Source organism: Balaenoptera acutorostrata, chromosome 20 (genome assembly GCF_949987535.1).
Source record: "Balaenoptera acutorostrata chromosome 20, mBalAcu1.1, whole genome shotgun sequence".
Lineage (NCBI taxonomy): Eukaryota > Metazoa > Chordata > Mammalia > Artiodactyla > Balaenopteridae > Balaenoptera > Balaenoptera acutorostrata.
Genome location: NC_080083.1, coordinates 40,021,994 through 40,047,906, shown reverse-complemented (window position 1 = coordinate 40,047,906; position 25,913 = coordinate 40,021,994). Strand labels below are relative to the sequence as shown.

Below are 25,913 nucleotides of genomic sequence, written 5' to 3'. Positions count from 1 at the left end.
TTGACTCAGAAATTGTGAGGAATAAATGTTTATTGTTGTCTTGAGCCACTATTTTGGTGTGATCTGTTACATACCACCAGATAATCAATACACTGTCTGATTCAGGGGTTGAATCAGACAGACTTGAGACTCTCAGTATTTTGAACTGGCATATTAATGAATGATGCCCCCGTAACAGTTGGGGACTTCGGTCATGGGCTCCAAGTCGTTTCCTCTACCACAATACTTTTTTTTTTTTTTCAATAAGTATACCACAGCTCTAATACTGTTGGACTTTATTTTTAAAAGATGTAAATGACTAATCCTATCCCAGGGTTTCATTGGGGAACACAGTTTCTTTTTTTTCACACACACACGCTGTATTTTATTTTTACAAGAGATAAAGACTGACACCAAGCATTGTACATGGATGACCACAACAAAAGCAACAATGATTGCAATTACCAAACATGAAACACCCTCATACTATGTCATAATATTGACATTCAGTCCAGTAATCCTCCACTGTAACAGCCCCTTTACTTTGCAGTGCAAATTGATTTGTATATTCTTTGCCTCTGAATCCTTGTGAGATTTTTTAATTTTTAATTTTTATTTTTTTATTTTTTAAAATTCAAACAGAAAGTCACAAAAATTATACTCATCCTCATCAGTTCACTCAGTGCCATGTAATTAATTTTTTTTTCCATCTTGACCTTTTGTTAGCACTTTTATGAGTTCATCAGTTTTTCATTAGAGTTCTGAAAATGCTTATTCATTCAGTTCAGCAGTACAGTCAGTTACCAGAAACCTGTACTTGTCAGAGTCTTTTCCATGAATTTCTTGAAGATGAAACCCTTTTATAGGAACATATTTGCAAAAGCATCACAGTACACCCAGAACTGTCTGTAAATGACAAAAGACTTAAAAATGACCACGGTTAAAGATCTGATGAAAGTTCATAATAATGCAGTTGACAAGAAAATTAGTTATTTCTGAGATATACATTTTAATAACTAGGATTATGACATAACATGATACCAGAACGTATAAGATTTTTAGAAATTTCATGTAATGTCTGAAACATTTGTATTAACATATTTCCATACAAATAACCCAATGAAAGTTTAGTATTAGTTGTTTTGTTTGTTTGTTTGTTTATACTGCAGGTTCTTAGTCATCAATTTTATACACATCAGTGTATACATGTCAATCCCAATCGCCCAATTCAGCACACCACCATCCCCACCCCACCGCAGTTTCCCCCCCTTGGTGTCCATATGTCTGTTCTCTACATCTGTGTCTCAACTTCTGCCCTGCAAACCGGCTCATCTGTACCATTTTTCTAGGTTCCACATCTACCACAATACTTACCATGCCAACTACCCACAGATTTTCCTGGGCACGAAATTCCTCAACCCCCTACTGTGCAAATATACAGTAGGGTTTTATTGTTCAGGGCGGGGGGAACTTATAAGCAGAACAATAACAGGGTGCACTCAATCCCTCAAGCTTTCAGAGAAGGGGATTAGACCAGACTTAGCTGGATTGTGTGTCCCATGACCAGAGTTCCCGTAGAGAAGGAGCCAGCCTGGAGTGCGTCACAGTTACAGGGATGGTGAGGCAGGGAACGTCTATACTACTAACAGTGGCAACTGCTTGGTGATAGAAATGGTCGCAGTAGGAGGGGGAGCCTATTTTTTCCATTGAGTTCGCTGGTACCTGCTGAGCTAGCTTTTTACTGAGCTACTGAAAGGGGAAAGGAATGAGTGTCCAGGACTATCCGAATTATTTCTCATCACCTTCTGGATTCCCAACACCTCACTGATCTCCATTCCCAGGTTACATTTCGACCTTATCATCATCTGGAATTTGTCATAAAAAATCTTAAATGTACAATCTTTCATTCTCTGAACATAAGCTCTTGTCCTTCCAGTTCTCACTCATGTGTATCCAGCGTACATGCTCTTCAGTTGCATCAAAACCTCTGGGCTGGTGCCCCATTTTCTCCCAGTTCCTACTTGGTCTAAACACCCAAGTTGACCTCTCAGCCTCTCTACTTTTAGGCCACCATCAAAGTACCCTTTATAAAACTCAAGCTTGGTCATGTCTCTTCTCTATTTAAAACATTGTAGTTTGTGCTCTGTTTGGTCAAGGCCATGCGCCTTGACCAGGCCCTTTGGGATTGGGTCTCTGCTCGCCCGCACAGCCTCACCTACTGCCCTTTCCTCCTTGTGCTTCATGCTTGGCAACACCAGACTGCACACGCTTCAAGCCCACCCAAGGTTTCATGCTTCTTGCCTCTGTACTGTCCTCCGTCTAGAATGCCTTTCCTTCATCTCGTCCTCCCAAGAAACTTCTGTTTGGCTTTCTTCTTCTTCCCCTCCTCTAAGCCATCCCTCACATTTACTCCTTTCCAGCCAACCAAGAGCTGAACCACTTCTTGGTACACTGCCATTGTCATGTCAACACACTCTCTTCTCTGTATAATATGTCTTCAGGTGTCTGTGCCTCCTCTCAGTCTTAAGGCCCCACAAGAGAAGGGACTTTGTCCTAATCAACTCTTTCCCCAGCACCAGCCACAGTGTCTGGCATATAATCCAGGCCCAGATCAAGTTCTACCTTTTTCATGGACCCTCCCTAGTTTCCTAACCTTCCCTCCTCTGAATCCTACAATTTTCTTCCCTGTATCATTTTTGCCCTAATCATGTATTGTCTCATTTCATTATCTTTTAAAAAGTGGCGAAATTCTCTGACAGATTTCATCGGAATCAGAATTTGCATTCATTTAGTAGCTGTTGGCCTTGTATCTCCCTCTCCCCTTCTATCTCTCAGGTCTCAGTAAGGAGTTGGGCTCTGAGCTAGTTTGTCCATCATAAGATGGTGACAGAGGCAGCCCCAGGCGGCCATGTGTTGTACCACCTGACCCTGGGCACCCCTCCTGCTTCTGGGCCACAGCCAGGGATGACTCCCTGATCCAAGGAGAGACAGCTCACTCACAGGCTGGCCAGGTGAAGTCTCTGGCTCTGGCAAAAAGACTGCCCAATCTCGGTCAAGCTGGGCCAAGCAGAATCTTACTCTTGGCAATTTTAATTTAGAAATATGGTAGGGTAGCATTTGAGACTAATAAAAAATTGTGCAAATCTGAGGTAGTATGATACAAAAAATATTATCTAAGCCTCATTTATGTACCAACTTTGAAATAATGGAAATATCCCAAACTAGGAACCTGGAGCTACCTGGAATCGTGGTCCACACTTTGGGAAGCCCAGCAGTACAAGGATCTCTACCCCTGGTTTCTCGTCAGCTCCCTGTCTTTGTGACCACCTCTCTTACTGAAATCAGACCCCCACTCATTACAGAGTTTGAGCGGGCATGGGGACTTTCCATTCTTGTGACCTAATAGTGTAACCAAAGTACCTAGTACTGTACCTGGTCCATAGCAGGTGCTCAATAAACAGCTGCCTCCTTCTCCTCATTATTATCATTGTTATCAACTCTTTGGTGGCAAACACAGCTTATACTTCTCTGCATCCCTGTTGGAGTCTAACAGTTCTGGGCTCCAACCTTAACTCACACTTTTGGACGTGCGGCCTTGGGTCCTTGAGCAGGTTACCTACATTCTTTAAATCCTGTTTCCTATCTGTCAAACGAGGCTAACAAGATATGCTTCCACGGACTGTTGGGCTAAATAAGACCATAAGATGCCTAACCCAGGGTTTGGCACCAAGCAAGCAAGTGATAAATGTTAGCTGCTGCTGCTTCCTATTGTTAGTAGTAATAGTCGTGCGCCTTAAACACAGTAAATACTTGTTGGCTCACTGAAGTCACCGCCCAGAGAAAAACACTTGTTTTTCATTCTCAGTAAGAACCTTTGGGAGGTGACTTGGGCAGGCACTGAGAGAACAGATGTCTCTCATGCAGCATCAGCAAATTCATAACTCAGAAGAACTGATGGGCCGTTCACTTTGCTTGGAACCCCACCCAACTGGCAGAACCTGCTGGGCCATCTCCCAGGCCCACTGATCCTCTGGGGGACCGTGTGCTATCACCCCATGGCTTGCACAGTTCTTCACCTCATATTACTAAACCACCAGCACTATCTGTGGTCATTTTGGTAGATTATCAAATCTTGTTCATTCAGAATTTCTTTTACTCATTAATGTATTTAACTCTCACTGACTTAAGAAATGTGATTAATGACTTTCTTGGCAGGAGTGGAAGAGCCTTTGCACCTTCCGCAGGTGGCACTGTCACTATATGAGCACTTGGAATCATGCAGCCCTGGGCCTGTGCTGGGTGAGGCAGGAGGTGGGTAGGTTTGGTGCTGGGCTGAGCTGGAGGGAGCCGAGCAGCACACAGCTGACCCTCAGTGGGGTCAGGAGAGGCCAGGGCCTGAGGAGGGCCGTCTTGGGCTATGACTGCTCTCACACATTCTTCTTTACCCTGTCTTTCTGGTACCTCCCTGCTAGTTATCCAAGGGTTGGGATTTCTTTTTAAAGAAAAAAACAACCCAATGGGAATTTTCCACCAGCTTGAAATGGTGGAGAACCCCCTACCAAGACAGGGTACACATTTGTACATGAGTTTGAGAACTTGGGAGAAAAGTCAGGCCTTGGCTCCACAGTGGAGGGAGACCCAGTGATCCAAATATTCTGGCAACCACAATGACCGTACGAGAGGGGCCAGAAGTAGATGATCCTCTATGGGCAGGAGGTCGAGTATGTTGTAAATAACTGGTACTTGATGAACCAGGAGAGAGAGCACCAGAATAAATTGCTATTTGATTTAATGATCTATGCCCCTTGAGGATGGTATGTTTTCCAGTTCCCAGGGACTGATGATACTGGGGAAACAAGGGAGGGAAGCCCCTCTTCATCCTTCTACTCATCCTCCTTAGCCCACATTTCCTCTTGTGGAAGTACTGGCTACCATGAGGGATTCTAGTTTCAGCTCTGCTTCTTCTTGCAGGCCCTTGTTAGTGGTGTATAAATATTCAACTATTTACATTTTAATTCCTTACCACATGGTTAGACTTGGCTATGAATTTATACATTTTAGTATGAGAAAAATAAGTATTTTGCAAGCAATGCTGAGAAGCCAATATTAGAAAATAAAATTTGCAGGTGGCTTGAGGCAGAACAGGGCTCACTCTGTGGCTGTCTCGTGTGCTGTCTCACTTTCCTCACCCGCCCCTTCATCAACCCAATATGCAGCCAGAAGCTTCTCTGCTGGGGCTTTGATGACTTCCCTGGGGTACGAAGAATAATGCCAAGGCTTTTACTTTGGAAAGGAACAATTATAGTTTTCATTATTTCCTCATTTTAGAGGAGAATTTTAAATTGTCCTCTATTATTTACCCTGCATCCTTATAGAATATCTTATCCTCATCAGAAGACTCCCTGTCGTGTAGCTTCTGTGCCATGTTTTCCTTGCGTGTGGCGTTGAGAGGCCTATACATATCCCTAAGCCAAAGTGGCCGCCTTCTCCCGAAAAAGCCCTCCTGGAACTCGGAAAGGGAAATATTAATTCAGCATCTCCCCTGCTTTCTCTGGCCACAGTACTATATCCCCCTCAAATTTACCTGACTCTCACTTCCCCCTGAGCTTCTCTTATGCAGCAGAAATCGAAAAAAGCCCCTTGGAGGAAAACACACACAGTTAGTGTTCCAGGTCATTTATCATCTCTCTCACAATGTGTTATCTCTGGTCTTATTAGGACTAAATGGGTACCTCAGTCCATAATCACAATGAGCAAAATCACCACACACCCGGGATCTTGAAAATCATCCCATGCATGCTGGCCTTCCAGAAGTTCTCTGTGTCTGTCCAAAATGGCCCCCCCGTGTCTCTGGGGAGACCTTTGCACGTGGCTTAGCATGGAGTATAGGCAGGATTTTCAGCCCCGTTCACCTTTCTTGGGCCTTGGCCAAGAGCCCTCGTGCAGAGAAAACACTGCACAGCGGCGCTGGGCAGAAACTCGTTACTCTCTACATGCGCTTCACACCAGTCTGCTTCGGACTTAGTCGCACATGCAGCATTTGCTGGGGGTGTGGCTGTGGGGAGAAGGTGCTTTTATTTTCCTGGCTGCTCCATCCTATCCTATAAGTTGAATCACACCAAGTAAACACCTGAACCCAACTAGCAAAGTTATCTATAGCTCTCTGACTTTCATATTGCAGGCTGTCACTGAGGTGTCAGTGAATTGTGATATCAGTTTAAAGGCCATGACCAGCAGGGAAACACAAAATACTCTTTTTGAATACAAATAGAATAGAAAAAAATCAGAGTGCACAATAAGTTAGTGTCAGAAACTACTTATGCCCATATAGTATTTGTATACTGAATTGTGACATAAAACGGAGCTCACAGCCCAAGCACAGTGTCATCAGCAGAGAAGTCCTCAGTGGAAAGGGACCATCTTCTTTTTGATAATCACTAGCAGTATGACCATGGGGCAAGATATTTTCCCTTTCTCTTTCTCCATTTCCTTATTATAAAAGAAAGAGACAAACTGCTGTCTAAAGTTTCTCCCGGTTAAAATTCTATGAGGTTTGGATAAAGGGAATAGAGAGTGGGGGCCTGAAAAACAGTAGGGTGAGAAGGGAAGTTTTCTTGCCACTTTACAGAAGGGACTCATAGGTTCTACCTTTCGTCAGCTTTGAGTGAGGCCAGCCCCTAAATCCCCAACCATGTGGCCCTCCCTACCGCAGAGCCTCCTAGAAGGCCTCTGGCCTGGCCTGATGCCTAGGAACCAGGCACCAGGCCAGCAGGAACAGGTACAACCAAAACCTCTCCCCGTCCACCCTCTTTCCTTAAAGGACTAGTGAAAGCAGATGAATCTGTGCCAGTCCTGTTCTAACTCAGCTTGGGCTGGGGAGCTAATTCTGCTGATAAATAAATTAGGGTAAACCATTAGGGTAATTAAACATTCTTCCTGCCTTTGGTGAGGAAATTGAAATAGATGAGTTCTAAGTTCTCCTCTAGTTGTAAAATTCTGCTTTAAAAGACCAATATTTATCTTCTGCTGCTTTTTTTATCTTCCCCTTTTGCAATTCTATGAGAATAAATCTGTTCTGAAAGAAAATATGATCATGATTATCCATTACAATTATTTCCAAATCTTTACTCATTCCTTTTTACTTTAAATCTTATCTACTCAGTGAGATGATAACTTTTTTAAGGAAAGGAATTCTACCCTGTTTAATAATCCTTTGACTCTTCCACAGTACCTTAGTTTAGGGTCTTGCATGCAGCTGGAGATATATTTTATTGACTGTTTTAGATAACGTCCAACAGATAATTCCTAATAAAAATTCTTAGAAGTAGGAAAAGAAAATAAAAGTATCTAGCAGAAACCTAAGCATTGCTTGAAAGTCAAGAACAAGAGTAGGATGTCCATCATTACTGCTACTATCGATCATTGTGGAGGAGGTCTTGATCAGTACGATAAGAAAAACGAAGTATTGGAAAGGAAGAGACAAACATATTTGCATATGAAATGAGGGACCTAAAAAGACCAAAAGAATCAACCGAAATTGTACTGGAAGTAACATGAGTAAGATGGCTACACACAAAATCAAGAGATCAACATATAAGCCTCAATAGCTTTCCCATATAACACAAATAACTCACTAAAAAACAGAAGAAACATTCCATTTCCTGTATCAATAAAAATGCATAAAGTACCTAGCAATAAACTTAACCAAAAATTTTTAAGACCTCTGTGATGAAAATATTCAAACTTTTCTGAAGGACATTAAGAAGAAGTACTTACATGGCATGAGATACCATCCTCCTAGAATGTTGTAAAGAGGTCATTTCTCCTCAAATTAACCTACAAATTCAATGCAATCCATTTATAGCCAAAATAATTTTTAAATAAAACCTGGCCAGCTGACATTTGGTAGAGAATATATGTAAGAATAGTTATGAAATGTATGAAAAAGAAGGTCAAAGAGTAGGAACTTGCCCTACCAGATATAAAATATGTTATAGAGCAACTGGAATTAAGCAGTGTGATATTGGTAGTGGTACAGGACAAGATAACTGGATCACAGAATGGAGTCCAGATGAAGATAGTATATTAGACCAGGGAAGAAAGAATAAACCATTCAGTGAAAGATTTGAAAACAATTAGATCTTCATGTAGGGGGGAAAAGTTAGATCCCCTACCTCAACCACACTAAAAAACAAATACAACAAACTCTAGACGGATTATAAAAGTACTTGAAGAAAATATTAGAGATTATTTGTACGTCATGAGGTGACAAAGGCCTGGCTAACAAAATCCACCCCACAGGAGCCATGAGGAGAGGACGGGCAGATATGGTGGCAGACTGTCAACACACCTGCTACTCTGAACAGCCCTTGCCCCCTTTTTCCCTGGACTGTTTGTCTTCTTCTTGTTGACTTATAAAACTCTTGGGAGTTCCCTGGTGGTCCAGTGGTTAGGGCTTGGCGCTTTCACTGCTGCGGCCCGAGTTTCAATCCCTGGTCAGGGAACTAAGATCCCGCAAGCTGCACAGCATGGCCAAACCCCGCCACCCGCAAACAAACAAACAAACAAACAAACAACTCTTTATAGTAAAGAAATACTGGCTTTCATTGAATTCCAGTGTTTCGAATCTTTCCAGTGTTTTTGTCTCTAAGGAGACAAGACAAAAGAGTGGAGTAGGGAGCACAAGCTTTGCAGTCGGGTCAAACTGGCTTCTGCTTTTGGTTTGGCCACTGGGGCCTTACATTGATCTCCTTCATCTATGAAGGAGGGATAGTAATATCATCCTCACAGGACTGTGGGCATTAAATCAGACAATATATGGATAACTCTTTATCTTATGCTTGGCATGAATCAGTGCTAAGCTGGTGTCACAGACAAGATGGTGGAATATATCAAAGGCTCTGCTTGTGGCATCAGGCTCTGAAGGCTCTTTCCCACAATAAGATTATAAAAATATTGCTTTTATTTTTTTCTAATACCTTTATGTGGTCTTTTTTCACATTTATGGAAATATGTTTATTTAAGATGAAAAATGGGGATCTGCTATTCTTTACCCCCCGAATAGTTAGGCAGCTATTCTATCACCATTTATTCATTTTCTCCCACTGATTGGAATATTAAAACATGACATTTCAAAAGTCTTAAGAACACATGGTCTATTGCTGGACTCGATGCTACTTCAAATAAATATTCGGTTGCATGATTCCTCACTGGAATGGACATAACGCCTCATCTCTCTTCCGTTGAACACCATTAGTGTCTACCATAGGAAGAACATTGCATGGCCCCTGTCCTCAAAGAGCTTATCATATAAGTGGGGAGAGGAAATAACGGTTAGGACTCCTCGCTTTCACTGCCGAGGTTACAGGTGCAATCCCTACTTGGCGAACTAAGATCCCACAGGCCAAAACAAAAGAAAACAAATTCAAGGTTAAACTACATAGAAGTTAGAAACAATAAAAAGGGGACTTTACAGAAATTCTAAAAAAGTAAAAGGCCACATGCCACCTGGAGATGTAGAGGGTACAGTCTGGGCAATGGCCAGTGACTAGCAAGCTGACCCCATGCTAGTCCCCAGCCTCCTAGGCTCAGAAATCATACTCTTCCTCACCAAGAGAGAACTCACGTCTTCCTGTTGTGGCAGTCTCACTTTATCAATAGCACAGGATTGATCAAAAATCAGAATGCCAAATTATTACTTGACAATGAGAAATACATCTGTTCTACACACAGGGCGTCCGTGTCTACACAGTCAGAGAATTACCTTCTGTGGAGACAGGCCTCCGTGGCACACTAAAGCACAATCACACAATCGAAGGCTACTTGGTGACAACAGAATTAGAAAAGGAACCAGCTGAATCCAGAATTTAATGGGAAGGCCTGAGGCAGCTGGATCCATCCAGCTCCTCAACAGGCACAGCCTGGCTAGTGGGCCTGACTCTTCAGTTCTGCTGCCTAAGGTGCCATCTCTACTCTCGGGCAATGTGAGGATGGGCGCTGCCCATGTTGGTCTCTCCTCACCTTTTCTATGCTTTCACTACTGACCAACCCTCCTGCAGATAGACACATTTCTCTTTAGAAGTTAGTACATCATGTCAGGTTTTATTCAAGTCTGATAGGCCAGGAAGCCATTAGTCCTTACACGTCTCTGCTCAGCTCCATGATGTGCTAACCTTGGTGTTTCTCTCTTGGGGGGCTGCCTTTTTAAAAACTGCTTACCACTTTTGTGAGTTCTGAGGGGAGGCGACTGCTTTGCTATGGCCCCTAAGAAATGGTGACAAACCTCACAGGACTAGGATCGGGAGGGCTGGAGTATTCAGGGAAGGCTTTATGAAGAAAGATATCTGAACTTGAGTTGGCTTTTGAGAGATTCATAGGACTTCCACAGGCAAAGCAAAATCAAGGAAATTTAGACGGGCAAAGGCACAGACAAAAGTAGGAATGGGTGTGGTGTAACTAGCGTATAGGGAGGAGCTGCTTTGGCTGCAATGGAGGGCTGCCATAACAAGAGAAAAGGTAAATAAAGCAGGTTGGACTGGTAGGGTAGAATCAAGATTGCCAACTTATTAAAATCACTCTTTTAATGTTAGCAACTGCCTGTTGGGAAAAGTAACAAACCATTATGTAACTGACCAAAAGGTAAACAGGCTAGCTCCAGGAATAGGCTACTATAAATATGACATACTTTAGAGTAGCCTGCGGCAGGATTTTACTTGCAGTGTTTTAATGGAACCTATCTACACAATTCCTAATACACTGGAGAAGAAAGCTGCTAAGTAAACCTAAGGAATTGATGAGATCATACTTTTATCTTTTAGGCATGTCCTTTTAGCCCTCTCAGGGTGACTGATAGCTCCGTGAATGTGGAGATAGTATACCTCTCATCACTTCAGCCAACAAGGAAAGAAATCAACAGTAGACTGAGAGTGACAGGTGAGTACATCAAATCACCATAGTTTTTTGAGTTGAAGAAATTTTACTATCATGTCAACTCTGGCCTTCTTCTAAACTTAACTTGTCAAAATAGTCCAATGGCTTGTTATCATGGATCCAATTCCACAGAGATCTCCTGGCAGTGGAGTTCCTTTAAAAATCCTGTGGGGACTTCCCTGGTGGCACAATGGTTGAGAATCCGCCTGCCAGTGCAGGGGACACGGGTTCGATCCTTGGTCTGGGAAGGTCCCACATGCTGCAGAGCAACTAATTCCGTGCGCCACAACTCCTGAGCCCGCGCGTCTAGAGCCCGTACTCCACAACAAGAGAAGCCACCGCAATGAGAAGCCCGTGCACCGCGATGAAGACCCAACGCAGCCAAAAAAGGGAAAAGGAAACAAAAAAATCCTGGGAATATACTTTTCAGTAAAAGAACAAAGTGTATCTCAGTCCTCATGACTAAAGAGAAGAATCAAGTAGTAGTAGGTGGAAAGGTGGCTTTGATTCTCAGTTTGTGGGTTCTGAATCTGAATGAATTATTGTCCTTACCTCAATGAGACAGAGAATTGTAACCAAAATCGTCACTGCTACAGTTACAGATATTGCCAAGATGAGTTTGTTGTTACAGCCACATCCTGGAACTTCTTTTGTGAGCTAAAAAAATAAATGACAATTTTTTAAAAACAAGGAGATACAAGGGATGAAAGCTAACTCTTCTTAAACCTATTCTAAACAATAGCTAACTATTCTTAAACTACTATAGAACCCAATCCTTTCAGGCGAGTAGCTTCTATAAGAACAAGCTAAATTTAATGTTATTAATCTTATCATTAGCCTTTTCTTCTACAATTTATTTATCTACAATTTAGTTGTCTTGTGTTATGTCCTCTTCTCGTCTACCCTAGGGATAGTGGCACACTCTCTAAATGAGCCAAGTGGGAGATCACTGTCTTAGCCAGTTTCATGGCTGAAGATACGATACAGACTAGGAGCCCGTGGTATTCCTGCCTGGGCACGTTCATGGCATGTCCTAAACTGAGTAAAAGTCCAGGTCCCATGTTTCAGGGGTTCTCCTCACCTCACTTGACTCCTGCTCTTTCTGCTCACTCTGGGCTTCTGTGCTCTCACTGACAGAGCTGTCACTTCTCCACTGGTCCGTATCCCATTCCGCTTTGGACACCTTTACTTCTTGCTGCTTGCTGAGAAGCTTCATCAGGAGGCCTGTTCTAGAGATGAGGTTGGCACAGGCCAGCTGCACGTGGGTCTCCGAGCAGTCTATTTTCAGAGTCTGGATAACATGAGAAATGAGCCTTCGCATGTCCTTGTTGGGGATGAGGGACCGCAGCTGCTGCTTTAGCTGAGTTTCAACTTGATCACCCGGGGATGTGAACGCTAGGAAAGTGAAGCCTGTGGGCTTAGAGGATAATTCAGCGCCCGTGTTGTGCTACTCCCATTGTGTTTCGTTGGTGTGTTGAACAGTTGGCATACTGTTGTCTGCAGCAACAGTAGAATGTGCAGTGGAGACGTTCCTATGGGTAGTGTTTCCAGGGCTGGTTCCTCCTGGCAGACTAGAGTTTCCTGTAGAAATAATTTCTTCAGAAACATTTTGTGCAGTATTGTTTTCTGAAGTAGCGTTTTCTATCGAAGGGTCTGAAAGAGAAAATAATTCTGGAAAAGGAATTTCCTGAGCAGTCACTTCTCCTGAAGATGAAACAGCCTCTCGCGGAGGGGAATTTATGAGACTCCTCCCTACAGAGAACGGAGGGCTTGCAAGCATCATTCTATTGGGTGAACTTTTCTTTCTGAACTTTCGACTCCTTTTGACTTTGGGTTTTCTGTGGACCCGATGAGTCCTAATTTTATGGAAGATGTATTTTTTCCCAGAATGTGAGATTAGTTCAAAATCCTTAATATTTCTAACTCTAGCCTTTGCATCTTCTAAAACAAGTAGAGTGTTGGATAAGTCTTTTGATTTGCTTTTAACCTCAGGTGGGGATTTTGGAGGGATGGAGGCAGGAGGCCTGCCCTTGAAGTACTGTTTCAGGGTAGAGGAACCTGCTGCCTTGTCTTCCTTTATGAATGAAGACTCTGCATTGGAGGACTTTCCCACCAGCTTCCTGGGCCTCTGCACCATGAGTAGCTGATTCAGCTTTCTTGGGGATGGCCTCCTGAGCCTTCTTTCTTCGGCAGTGCTCGCCACAGATGGCTGGGCATTCTGTTTCCCCCAGACGCTCTCATCTCCCACTGCTTTGAGGTGCATTTTCTGTAGGCCCCTCGGGCCCTTGAGGACCCTGTTCACTCTCAGCAGCTTTTCCTCTGTACTCTTAGTCTTCGCTAGGCTGTCTTTCTGTGGTTGGGCAGTTTCCAACTTCTTTTGAAAGATGTAGCGTTTATACATGGCACTTAAAAGGTTGGAACGCGTACGCGTGGCAGGTTTTTCTTCCTTTTTCACCTCATCCATTTTTTCTTGAGTTTCTGCATCTAACAAATTTTCCAGAAAATGGAGTTTCCTCAATCTATTTTTATTAGTTGAATTGTTGCGTACACGTTTAACAGAAGGGCTGCTTGTATTGTTTTTCAAAAGGCCCAGCGGCATAGCTCCAGCTTGTGTACTTGAAAAAAGAAGCTGAAGGAATGGTAATAATGTTGATTCCACATCTCCTAGATTTCCCTCTGAGATATAAGGCAGTATGTAATTTCGTGCCCTGATAATATCACTGTCATTATTAAAGTCCAGCTGCTCATTCATGAAGCCTGACAAGCTGACAGCACTTTTATCTGAGGATGCCCTCTCTGACTCAATAGTCAGCTCGGGGCTGTTGTTCTTCTTCCACGCTTGTAACACCTTCATCAACGATCCTTCTGCATTCCCTAGAGATGTTTCTTCATCTCTCAAAAAAGAGGAGACTGTTTTTGATCATTGAAGACTGATGGGACAGCTTTTTGTCAGGCCACAGCCAAATAAATTAGGAATCAGTCAACGTTTGAGTGCCACTTCGGAGAAAAAGAAACCCACACTGAAGCCTATGACTGGCAACAACAAAATGTGAAAAAGGTATCTCTTGAAAAAGTGGCTATCTACTCAGAAAATTCTGTAGCGTGAAATATAGTAACTATATTCAGGATTACTCCACTGGTTCCCAGGGGCCAGTACTCAAGAAAAGCCAAGGCTGGAAGACAAATACTCCCCTACTCAGCTGGACTCTCTGCAGATCTACTGTGACTCCTCACATTCACATACCCCATCCTGTCCTGCCTCAGAGGCAGAGGAGTGTGAGGCTTCCGCTCTCCACCTCTTCAGTGTGCTTGTGTTCTCGCTACTATCACAGATGTCCACGACAACAACCGCCGCTAACAGGTGGTCACCTGGACATTCTCTTCTCCACCCACCCACCGAGTCCTTTGCTCAGTCCCTGCTTCCATATATCCCAGCCGCCATAACAGAAGGCTCTATACAGAAAAAAACACTATGTCCGCCGTGGCTCTTTGCTAAAATTTGGGCAGGGATCTAGGGTATATGTTACGAGAGTTGCCAGATTGTTTGTCAACGTGGAATGTTCAACAAATCAATGGAATAATACTTGAGGTCCTAAAATGCAGAAGGGAGAAAGCAACTTGTGTCAGATGGCTACTTTGCTTTCATTTCATTTTACTTCTAATATTTCCAGCTTTACTTGGGGAACCATCCAAAGCTTATAACTGTGTGAAGGTAATGTGTACCATTGTGTAGCTGGGCTTCTCTTCCAAAAGGATTAAAAGTATTTTGGGTCAGGGTCGAAGGAGGAGGGAAGGGTCATGAGAAAGGAGGAGCATGGGCTTGCAGAGAGCCCCAAAAAGGGGACAGGAGATCGGGGCACTAGGGTCATAGCACTTAACACCTCTGATTTTGTTTTTCCTCGCCTGTAAAAGGAGATGAAAAATGCCTTTTCTGCACACTCCTGGGCGAGAAGGGAGTAATATAATTAGTAAAAAAATTGTTTGGGGCAGTTCCCTGGTGGTCTAGTGGTTAGGACCCAGCACTTTCCCTGCTGTGGCCCGCGTTCAATCCCTGGTTGGGGAACTAAGATCCCACAAGCTGTGTGGCACGGCCAATAAAAAAAAAAATTGTGTTGAAAAATCAGCAATATTGTCTTTATAGAAGTAGCAAAGTGTTATTATATATGACGTGCTCTAGATCACTGAAAGAGACCTGTATTCAAGCTACCTGGGCAGGAAAGCACATTTTGGAAGTCATCAAGTTAGTGCCAATAAATCTAATATATAGAAAAATAGTTGAAAGCCCCTGAGTGTTTTGTGGATAGAAAAGCTTGAGATTCAGAGCAAGTTCAGAGCTGGACAGTCTAAGAATAAACTAGCTCTCCCATCCATTAGAAGGGCTAGGTAGCAGCTTCTGGTTATGGAACCAGAAACTCTCAGGCTCCCAATAGGACATAAAACAGCATCACTTGTACTCTTTATAAAATTGCAGAAACAAACAAAAGAAACAAAAATATATTTACACCTGTCCTAGAAGACAAAGGGTAGTTGAGACCTAATGTATATAAGATCAGTTTACAAACTGTGATGCACTATACGAATAAGTTCTCATTTGCAGAGAGCACAGCATAGGATATGTGGCCATTAATGTTAATTCCCTTCCCCCTTCCATGCCTTTCTCTTGTTCCTTTATGTATGCGGATCAGTTACATTATTAAGCTAACTATGTACCTGAGCTCTTATAAGCTTAATAATGTAACCAAGAATCTGATTTTTAGCAAGGGGGTAGTTCTTAGAAACTTAGGGAGCTGGAACGCTGAATGAATGAATTAAAATAATGCAATTACATCATTAATTTGAAAATTTATCATCATGGATCAAAAATAAAAATTATTGGGCTTCCCTGGTGGCGCAGTGGTTGAGAATCTGCCTGCTAATGCAGGGGACACGGGTTCGAGCCCTGGTCTGGGAGGATCCCACATGCCGCGGAGCGGCTGGGCCCGTGAGCCACAATTGCTGAGCCTGCGCGTCTGGAGCCTGTGCCCCACGACGGGAGGGGCCGCGATAGAGAAAGGCCCGCGCACCGCGATGAAGAGCGGTCCCCGCACCGCGATGAAGAGTGGCCCCCGCTTGCCGCAACTGGAGAAAGCCCTCGCACGAACCGAGGACCCAACACAGCCAAAAATAAATAAATAAATAAATAAATAAGAAAATCCTTTAAAAAAAAGAAAAAAAAAAAATAAAATAAAAATAAAAATTATTAAAAAATTAAATGAAAATTTAAAAATGTATTATCCCGCAATTGAGACTCACCACAACGTGTGACGTCTGTCAGGCATTCGCTGTCACAACGCAGCTTGACTGTCTTACAGACAACCTCAATAGTATTTTTAAATTGGCAGAGGCAGCAGGCCATACGGCTAGGTAAGATCCTATAAAGGGAAACACAGGTAATTAAATTCGTGGTAAAAGAGTTACTTGAGTAGGTAGAAGAGGTAGGCCAAGGCCACCACAGAGCAGTGCAAAAAGGAGTTCCTGGGGCATATGGACTGGAGAACTGGATAGGGGCCGGTTGGCCAACTGCTGCTCTTGACTGTTGTAAGTAAATATAGAGGAGGAGAGAGGTGCCCAACAGAAGAAGGATTAGGATGGCAGTAGGTATGGTATGCCTAGACAAAAGGGAATAGGGATTAGAATTGGGTGACGTTGATCTGTAGTTTAATTCAGAAGTATCTCCTTCCAACCCGAAAGCCTCACTTGGGGTTGAGAGTACACAGGAAGAAGGCAGACTTCTAAGAAGAGTCTGAATAAGACCGCACCTTCTGGAGTCCTTTTCTCAGTTCCTATTTGTGAGTAGTAATATATTAGAAATCATTCTAGTAAGAAAAAAGCATCGTGTGGTTAAACAATAACAGAGATCGCATTGGCCAAATCTGGACAAAAGGAACATTCCAAAGAATAACATTATCATTATAATAAGGTACAACATAGTTAATTTTTTAAAAAGCACATGAGTTCATAATGATACTCAAAATGAAAAGTGGAGGAGCTCTTCTTTACAGAATAACGTCAGCTAATAAATGCAAAAGGAATGACAGAATTAGGAAAGTGTCATTTTGCAACTATCAATGTAATAATCGATTCAGACAAGGATTATCATTGATGCACAGTTGGGTGAAGAGTTGTTTGAAAGTAGGATCTTCGCTGATCCCAACGTATCACCCCACATATTATTTATCAATTACCAAGGGGAAAAATAACTTTACAATGGAGAGATATGCAACATACCACCTTAGTCAAGTGATCAAACTTAGCACTGGGCCACCTGAAGTGATGAAGTATGAAGAATACATCACCTATATAGTAGTCTTCCCCAAAATGTTTACTTTGAACCTAATGAGGAAACAGACAAATCCAGATTGTGGGGCAATTTACAAGACAACTGGCTTAGACTCTTCAAAAATGCCAATGTCATAAAACATCAAAAAAAATAGTAGGGAAATATTCTAGATTAAAGGAAACAAAGACATGACATGCAATGCCTAATCTTTAACTGGACCCTGTATCAAAACAAAACAGACTTAAACTATGTTATTGGCTTCTGGCCAAGATGAAGTAACAAGGACCAATTTGACCTCCCACCTGAAACAATGAAAACATCAGACAGGACATATGAAACAACAGTTTTCAAGAAACTGGACCTCAGGCAATAAAGTTCAGTGATCTCCAGGAGATGGGAAATAAATGAAGTGATCCCTCTAATTGCCCTACCTTACTTCTCTGAGAGAGTTTCCAGGTCATGGTAAAGGGAAGAGAAGTCCAGGCAGAGACTGGTGGACTCCCTGACTGAGGAAATGGAGCTGAGAGTCTGGGAAAACCAACGTAACCTGAGTTCCCAAAGCAGAGTATCAGAGAGAAAAGAAGTGCACAGACAAAGAACTCTGGAGATATGCAGAGGGATCTCTTGAGAATTCAACAAAGTATTGGTCAGTACATTTGTGTGAGGAATTCCCTGATGCCAGGAAAAGAACCACATGAAAGGATTAACAATAAGAATAACTGGATATCACACAGGGTCGTAGGAATAGTACCTGTTCCTACAAGTCAGACTGCAAAACCTCATGATGCTCAGAAAGGACTTGTCTCCGTAGTTGCATATAGTGAGCTCCAGACTAAAGGCTACTTGGACTCCTACCCAACGAATCTTACACACTAGACCTAAAAGAATAAAATTGTTCTGAGTAACTTAATTTCACCCAAAACAAAGCCCAAGCATTTTACAGGAAGATACATACATACATATATATATATATATATATATATATAGCAAACAATAAACTAAACCTCAAAATACCTGGGATCATATGAAAAATTGCCAAGCCTGCAAAGAAGTAGGAAAATATGACCCATACTGAGGAGAAAAGGCAATCAATCAAAACTAACCCATAATCCATACAGATGTTAGAACTGGCAGAAAAGAACCTTTAAAAAGTTATTATACATGAAGAAAAGTTATTACAACTGTATTTCATATGTTAAAAAACCCAGAATAAACACTGAAAATGTTAAGTATAGGCATGGAAAATGTAAAACAGACCCAAATTGTGCTTCTAGAGATTAAAAACAATGTCTAAATGAAAAAGACCCTGAACGAGGTTAATGGCAGATTAGACACTGCAGAAGAAAGGGTCAGTGAACATTAAGGCATAGTAATAGAAACTATCCAAAACGAAACAAAAAGAGTCACAAAACAAAACAACAACAAAAATGAATAGGGCCTCAGTGAGTTGTGCAACAACTTCAAGTGGCCTAATACATGGGTACTTAGAGTCCACGAAGGAGAGGAGAAATACAAAAATTTGAAGAAATAATAGCCAACACTTTTCCAAATTGGTAAACACTATAAACCCACAAAGTCAAGAAGATCAGTGAACTTTAAGCATAAGAAACATGGACAAAACTACACCAAGGCACAAAAAATAATCAAATTGCTCAAAACCAGCAATAAAGAGAAAAATTTAAAAGCAGCCAGAGGAAACAACTATACACTACGTACAGAGGAACAAAGATAACAATGACAGCAGAATTCTTGTTGGAAACAATGTAAAGGAGAACTCAGTGGAATAACACCTTTAAAGTAGTGCATTGAATTCTATCAAGCTAGAATTCTATACCCAGATCTGTCCAAACAAAAGCAAAATGAAGACTATCTCAGACATACAGAAGCTGAAAGAATTCATTACTAGTAGACTTTCACTATAAGAAATGGTAAAAGAAGTATTTTTAAGCAGAAGGAAAATGACACTTGTTTGGAATATGGATCTACACAAAAGATTAAGAATACTGGAATTGGGACTTCCCTGGTGGTTCAGTGGTTAAGACTCTGCCTGCCAGTGCAGGGGACACGGGTCCCATCCCTGGTCTCGGAAAGTCCCACAGGCTGTGGAGCAACTAAGTCCGTGCGCCACAACTCCTGAGCCCGCGCGTCTAGAGCCCGTACTCCACAACAAGAGAAGCCACCGCAATGAGAAGCCCGTGCACCGCGATGAAGACCCAACGCAGCCAAAAAAGGGAAAAGGAAACAAAAAAATCCTGGGAATATACTTTTCAGTAAAAGAACAAAGTGTATCTCAGTCCTCATGACTAAAGAGAAGAATCAAGTAGTAGTAGGTGGAAAGGTGGCTTTGATTCTCAGTTTGTGGGTTCTGAATCTGAATGAATTATTGTCCTTACCTCAATGAGACAGAGAATTGTAACCAAAATCGTCACTGCTACAGTTACAGATATTGCCAAGATGAGTTTGTTGTTACAGCCACATCCTGGAACTTCTTTTGTGAGCTAAAAAAATAAATGACAATTTTTTAAAAACAAGGAGATACAAGGGATGAAAGCTAACTCTTCTTAAACCTATTCTAAACAATAGCTAACTATTCTTAAACTACTATAGAACCCAATCCTTTCAGGCGAGTAGCTTCTATAAGAACAAGCTAAATTTAATGTTATTAATCTTATCATTAGCCTTTTCTTCTACAATTTATTTATCTACAATTTAGTTGTCTTGTGTTATGTCCTCTTCTCGTCTACCCTAGGGATAGTGGCACACTCTCTAAATGAGCCAAGTGGGAGATCACTGTCTTAGCCAGTTTCATGGCTGAAGATACGATACAGACTAGGAGCCCGTGGTATTCCTGCCTGGGCACGTTCATGGCATGTCCTAAACTGAGTAAAAGTCCAGGTCCCATGTTTCAGGGGTTCTCCTCACCTCACTTGACTCCTGCTCTTTCTGCTCACTCTGGGCTTCTGTGCTCTCACTGACAGAGCTGTCACTTCTCCACTGGTCCGTATCCCATTCCGCTTTGGACACCTTTACTTCTTGCTGCTTGCTGAGAAGCTTCATCAGGAGGCCTGTTCTAGAGATGAGGTTGGCACAGGCCAGCTGCACGTGGGTCTCCGAGCAGTCTATTTTCAGAGTCTGGATAACATGAGAAATGAGCCTTCGCATGTCCTTGTTGGGGATGAGGGACCGCAGCTGCTGCTTTAGCTGAGTTTCAACTTGATCACCCGGGGATGTGAACGCTAGGAAAGTGAAGCCTGTGGGCTTAGAGGATAATTCAGCGCCCGTGTTGTGCTACTCCCATTGTGTTTCGTTGGTGTGTTGAACAGTTGGCATACTGTTGTCTGCAGCAACAGTAGAATGTGCAGTGGAGACGTTCCTATGGGTAGTGTTTCCAGGGCTGGTTCCTCCTGGCAGACTAGAGTTTCCTGTAGAAATAATTTCTTCAGAAACATTTTGTGCAGTATTGTTTTCTGAAGTAGCGTTTTCTATCGAAGGGTCTGAAAGAGAAAATAATTCTGGAAAAGGAATTTCCTGAGCAGTCACTTCTCCTGAAGATGAAACAGCCTCTCGCGGAGGGGAATTTATGAGACTCCTCCCTACAGAGAACGGAGGGCTTGCAAGCATCATTCTATTGGGTGAACTTTTCTTTCTGAACTTTCGACTCCTTTTGACTTTGGGTTTTCTGTGGACCCGATGAGTCCTAATTTTATGGAAGATGTATTTTTTCCCAGAATGTGAGATTAGTTCAAAATCCTTAATATTTCTAACTCTAGCCTTTGCATCTTCTAAAACAAGTAGAGTGTTGGATAAGTCTTTTGATTTGCTTTTAACCTCAGGTGGGGATTTTGGAGGGATGGAGGCAGGAGGCCTGCCCTTGAAGTACTGTTTCAGGGTAGAGGAACCTGCTGCCTTGTCTTCCTTTATGAATGAAGACTCTGCATTGGAGGACTTTCCCACCAGCTTCCTGGGCCTCTGCACCATGAGGAGCTGATTCAGCTTTCTTGGGGATGGCCTCCTGAGCCTTCTTTCTTCGGCAGTGCTCGCCACAGATGGCTGGGCATTCTGTTTCCCCCAGACGCTCTCATCTCCCACTGCTTTGAGGTGCATTTTCTGTAGGCCCCTCGGGCCCTTGAGGACCCTGTTCACTCTCAGCAGCTTTTCCTCTGTACTCTTAGTCTTTGCTAGGCTGTCTTTCTGTGGTTGGGCAGTTTCCAACTTCTTTTGAAAGATGTAGCGTTTATACATGGCACTTAAAAGGTTGGAACGCGTACGCGTGGCAGGTTTTTCTTCCTTTTTCACCTCATCCATTTTTTCTTGAGTTTCTGCATCTAACAAATTTTCCAGAAAATGGAGTTTCCTCAATCTATTTTTATTAGTTGAATTGTTGCGTACACGTTTAACAGAAGGGCTGCTTGTATTGTTTTTCAAAAGGCCCAGCGGCATAGCTCCAGCTTGTGTACTTGAAAAAAGAAGCTGAAGGAATGGTAATAATGTTGATTCCACATCTCCTAGATTTCCCTCTGAGATATAAGGCAGTATGTAATTTCGTGCCCTGATAATATCACTGTCATTATTAAAGTCCAGCTGCTCATTCATGAAGCCTGACAAGCTGACAGCACTTTTATCTGAGGATGCCCTCTCTGACTCAATAGTCAGCTCGGGGCTGTTGTTCTTCTTCCACGCTTGTAACACCTTCATCAACGATCCTTCTGCATTCCCTAGAGATGTTTCTTCATCTCTCAAAAAAGAGGAGACTGTTTTTGATCATTGAAGACTGATGGGACAGCTTTTTGTCAGGCCACAGCCAAATAAATTAGGAATCAGTCAACGTTTGAGTGCCACTTCGGAGAAAAAGAAACCCACACTGAAGCCTATGACTGGCAACAACAAAATGTGAAAAAGGTATCTCTTGAAAAAGTGGCTATCTACTCAGAAAATTCTGTAGCGTGAAATATAGTAACTATATTCAGGATTACTCCACTGGTTCCCAGGGGCCAGTACTCAAGAAAAGCCAAGGCTGGAAGACAAATACTCCCCTACTCAGCTGGACTCTCTGCAGATCTACTGTGACTCCTCACATTCACATACCCCATCCTGTCCTGCCTCAGAGGCAGAGGAGTGTGAGGCTTCCGCTCTCCACCTCTTCAGTGTGCTTGTGTTCTCGCTACTATCACAGATGTCCACGACAACAACCGCCGCTAACAGGTGGTCACCTGGACATTCTCTTCTCCACCCACCCACCGAGTCCTTTGCTCAGTCCCTGCTTCCATATATCCCAGCCGCCATAACAGAAGGCTCTATACAGAAAAAAACACTATGTCCGCCGTGGCTCTTTGCTAAAATTTGGGCAGGGATCTAGGGTATATGTTACGAGAGTTGCCAGATTGTTTGTCAACGTGGAATGTTCAACAAATCAATGGAATAATACTTGAGGTCCTAAAATGCAGAAGGGAGAAAGCAACTTGTGTCAGATGGCTACTTTGCTTTCATTTCATTTTACTTCTAATATTTCCAGCTTTACTTGGGGAACCATCCAAAGCTTATAACTGTGTGAAGGTAATGTGTACCATTGTGTAGCTGGGCTTCTCTTCCAAAAGGATTAAAAGTATTTTGGGTCAGGGTCGAAGGAGGAGGGAAGGGTCATGAGAAAGGAGGAGCATGGGCTTGCAGAGAGCCCCAAAAAGGGGACAGGAGATCGGGGCACTAGGGTCATAGCACTTAACACCTCTGATTTTGTTTTTCCTCGCCTGTAAAAGGAGATGAAAAATGCCTTTTCTGCACACTCCTGGGCGAGAAGGGAGTAATATAATTAGTAAAAAAATTGTTTGGGGCAGTTCCCTGGTGGTCTAGTGGTTAGGACCCAGCACTTTCCCTGCTGTGGCCCGCGTTCAATCCCTGGTTGGGGAACTAAGATCCCACAAGCTGTGTGGCACGGCCAATAAAAAAAAAAATTGTGTTGAAAAATCAGCAATATTGTCTTTATAGAAGTAGCAAAGTGTTATTATATATGACGTGCTCTAGATCACTGAAAGAGACCTGTATTCAAGCTACCTGGGCAGGAAAGCACATTTTGGAAGTCATCAAGTTAGTGCCAATAAATCTAATATATAGAAAAATAGTTGAAAGCCCCTGAGTGTTTTGTGGATAGAAAAGCTTGAGATTCAGAGCAAGTTCAGAGCTGGACAGTCTAAGAATAAACTAGCTCTCCCATCCATTAGAAGGGCTAGGTAGCAGCTTCTGGTTATGGAACCAGAAACTCTCAGGCTCCCAATAGGACATAAAACAGCATCACTTGTACTCTTTATAAAATTGCAGAAACAAACAAAAGAAACAAAAATATATTTACACCTGTCCTAGAAGACAAAGGGTAGTTGAGACCTAATGTATATAAGATCAGTTTACAAACTGTGATGCACTATACGAATAAGTTCTCATTTGCAGAGAGCACAGCATAGCATATGTGGCCATTAATGTTAATTCCCTTCCCCCTTCCATGCCTTTCTCTTGTTCCTTTATGTATGCGGATCAGTTACATTATTAAGCTAACTATGTACCTGAGCTCTTATAAGCTTAATAATGTAACCAAGAATCTGATTTTTAGCAAGGGGGTAGTTCTTAGAAACTTAGGGAGCTGGAACGCTGAATGAATGAATTAAAATAATGCAATTACATCATTAATTTGAAAATTTATCATCATGGATCAAAAATAAAAATTATTAAAAAATTAAATGAAAATTTAAAAATGTATTATCCCGCAATTGAGACTCACCACAACGTGTGACGTCTGTCAGGCATTCGCTGTCACAACGCAGCTTGACTGTCTTACAGACAACCTCAATAGTATTTTTATTTATTTATTTATTTATTTATTTGTTTATTATTATTTTTGTCTGTATTGGGTCTTCGGTTCGTGCGAGGGCTTTCTCCAGTTGCGGCAAGCGGGGACCGCTCTTCATCGCGGTGCGCGGGCCTTTCTCTATCGCGGCCCCTCCCGTTGCGGGGCACAGGCTCCAGACGCGCAGGCTCAGCAATTGTGGCTCACGGGCCCAGTTGCTCCGTGGCATGTGGGATCTTCCCAGACCAGGGCTCGAACCCGTGTCCCCTGCATTAGCAGGCAGATTCTCAACCACTGCGCCACCAGGGAAGCCCCCTCAATAGTATTTTTAAATTGGCAGAGGCAGCAGGCCATACGGCTAGGTAAGATCCTATAAAGGGAAACACAGGTAATTAAATTCGTGGTAAAAGAGTTACTTGAGTAGGTAGAAGAGGTAGGCCAAGGCCACCACAGAGCAGTGCAAAAAGGAGTTCCTGGGGCATATGGACTGGAGAACTGGATAGGGGCCGGTTGGCCAACTGCTGCTCTTGACTGTTGTAAGTAAATATAGAGGAGGAGAGAGGTGCCCAACAGAAGAAGGATTAGGATGGCAGTAGGTATGGTATGCCTAGACAAAAGGGAATAGGGATTAGAATTGGGTGACGTTGATCTGTAGTTTAATTCAGAAGTATCTCCTTCCAACCTGAAAGCCTCACTTGGGGTTGAGAGTACACAGGAAGAAGGCAGACTTCTAAGAAGAGTCTGAATAAGACCGCACCTTCTGGAGTCCTTTTCTCAGTTCCTATTTGTGAGTAGTAATATATTAGAAATCATTCTAGTAAGAAAAAAGCATCGTGTGGTTAAACAATAACAGAGATCGCATTGGCCAAATCTGGACAAAAGGAACATTCCAAAGAATAACATTATCATTATAATAAGGTACAACATAGTTAATTTTTAAAAAAGCACATGAGTTCATAATGATACTCAAAATGAAAAGTGGAGGAGCTCTTCTTTACAGAATAACGTCAGCTAATAAATGCAAAAGGAATGACAGAATTAGGAAAGTGTCATTTTGCAACTATCAATGTAATAATCGATTCAGACAAGGATTATCATTGATGCACAGTTGGGTGAAGAGTTGTTTGAAAGTAGGATCTTCGCTGATCCCAACGTATCACCCCACATATTATTTATCAATTACCAAGGGGAAAAATAACTTTACAATGGAGAGATATGCAACATACCACCTTAGTCAAGTGATCAAACTTAGCACTGGGCCACCTGAAGTGATGAAGTATGAAGAATACATCACCTATATAGTAGTCTTCCCCAAAATGTTTACTTTGAACCTAATGAGGAAACAGACAAATCCAGATTGTGGGGCAATTTACAAGACAACTGGCTTAGACTCTTCAAAAATGCCAATGTCATAAAACATCAAAAAAAATAGTAGGGAAATATTCTAGATTAAAGGAAACAAAGACATGACATGCAATGCCTAATCTTTAACTGGACCCTGTATCAAAACAAAACAGACTTAAACTATGTTATTGGCTTCTGGCCAAGATGAAGTAACAAGGACCAATTTGACCTCCCACCTGAAACAATGAAAACATCAGACAGGACATATGAAACAACAGTTTTCAAGAAACTGGACCTCAGGCAATAAAGTTCAGTGATCTCCAGGAGATGGGAAATAAATGAAGTGATCCCTCTAATTGCCCTACCTTACTTCTCTGAGAGAGTTTCCAGGTCATGGTAAAGGGAAGAGAAGTCCAGGCAGAGACTGGTGGACTCCCTGACTGAGGAAATGGAGCTGAGAGTCTGGGAAAACCAACGTAACCTGAGTTCCCAAAGCAGAGTATCAGAGAG

At 42.4% G+C, this 25,913-nt stretch overlaps 2 protein-coding genes across 8 annotated transcripts in view; both read right to left on the bottom strand.

Moving 5' to 3' along the window:
- The window catches only part of LOC130705825 (RAD52 motif-containing protein 1-like), a 51,102-nt gene that overhangs the window by 11,842 nt on the left and 13,347 nt on the right, over positions 1 to 25,913 (bottom strand). The gene's annotated exons all lie outside the window — the stretch shown is intronic.
- Positions 588 to 24,073, bottom strand: LOC130705964 (leucine-rich repeat-containing protein 37A3-like). 7 transcript variants are annotated; one of them, XM_057536589.1, is made up of 7 exons: positions 23,994 to 24,073; positions 20,150 to 22,660; positions 19,621 to 19,725; positions 16,201 to 16,319; positions 11,990 to 14,500; positions 11,461 to 11,565; positions 588 to 7,054 (listed from the first exon to the last, which is right to left on the bottom strand). In XM_057536589.1, the coding sequence occupies exon 5, from the start codon at positions 13,760 to 13,762 to the stop codon at positions 12,356 to 12,358; it is 1,407 nt and encodes a 468-aa protein (XP_057392572.1). In that variant the 5' UTR covers positions 13,763 to 14,500; positions 16,201 to 16,319; positions 19,621 to 19,725; positions 20,150 to 22,660; positions 23,994 to 24,073; the 3' UTR covers positions 588 to 7,054; positions 11,461 to 11,565; positions 11,990 to 12,355. The 7 variants fall into 7 exon arrangements, with proteins under 7 accessions (XP_057392572.1, XP_057392576.1, XP_057392574.1 ...); XM_057536591.1 differs by lacking the exon at positions 588 to 7,054 and having other exon boundaries at positions 7,290 to 11,565; positions 11,990 to 13,905; XM_057536590.1 differs by lacking the exon at positions 588 to 7,054 and having other exon boundaries at positions 7,290 to 11,565; positions 20,150 to 22,065; positions 23,994 to 24,071.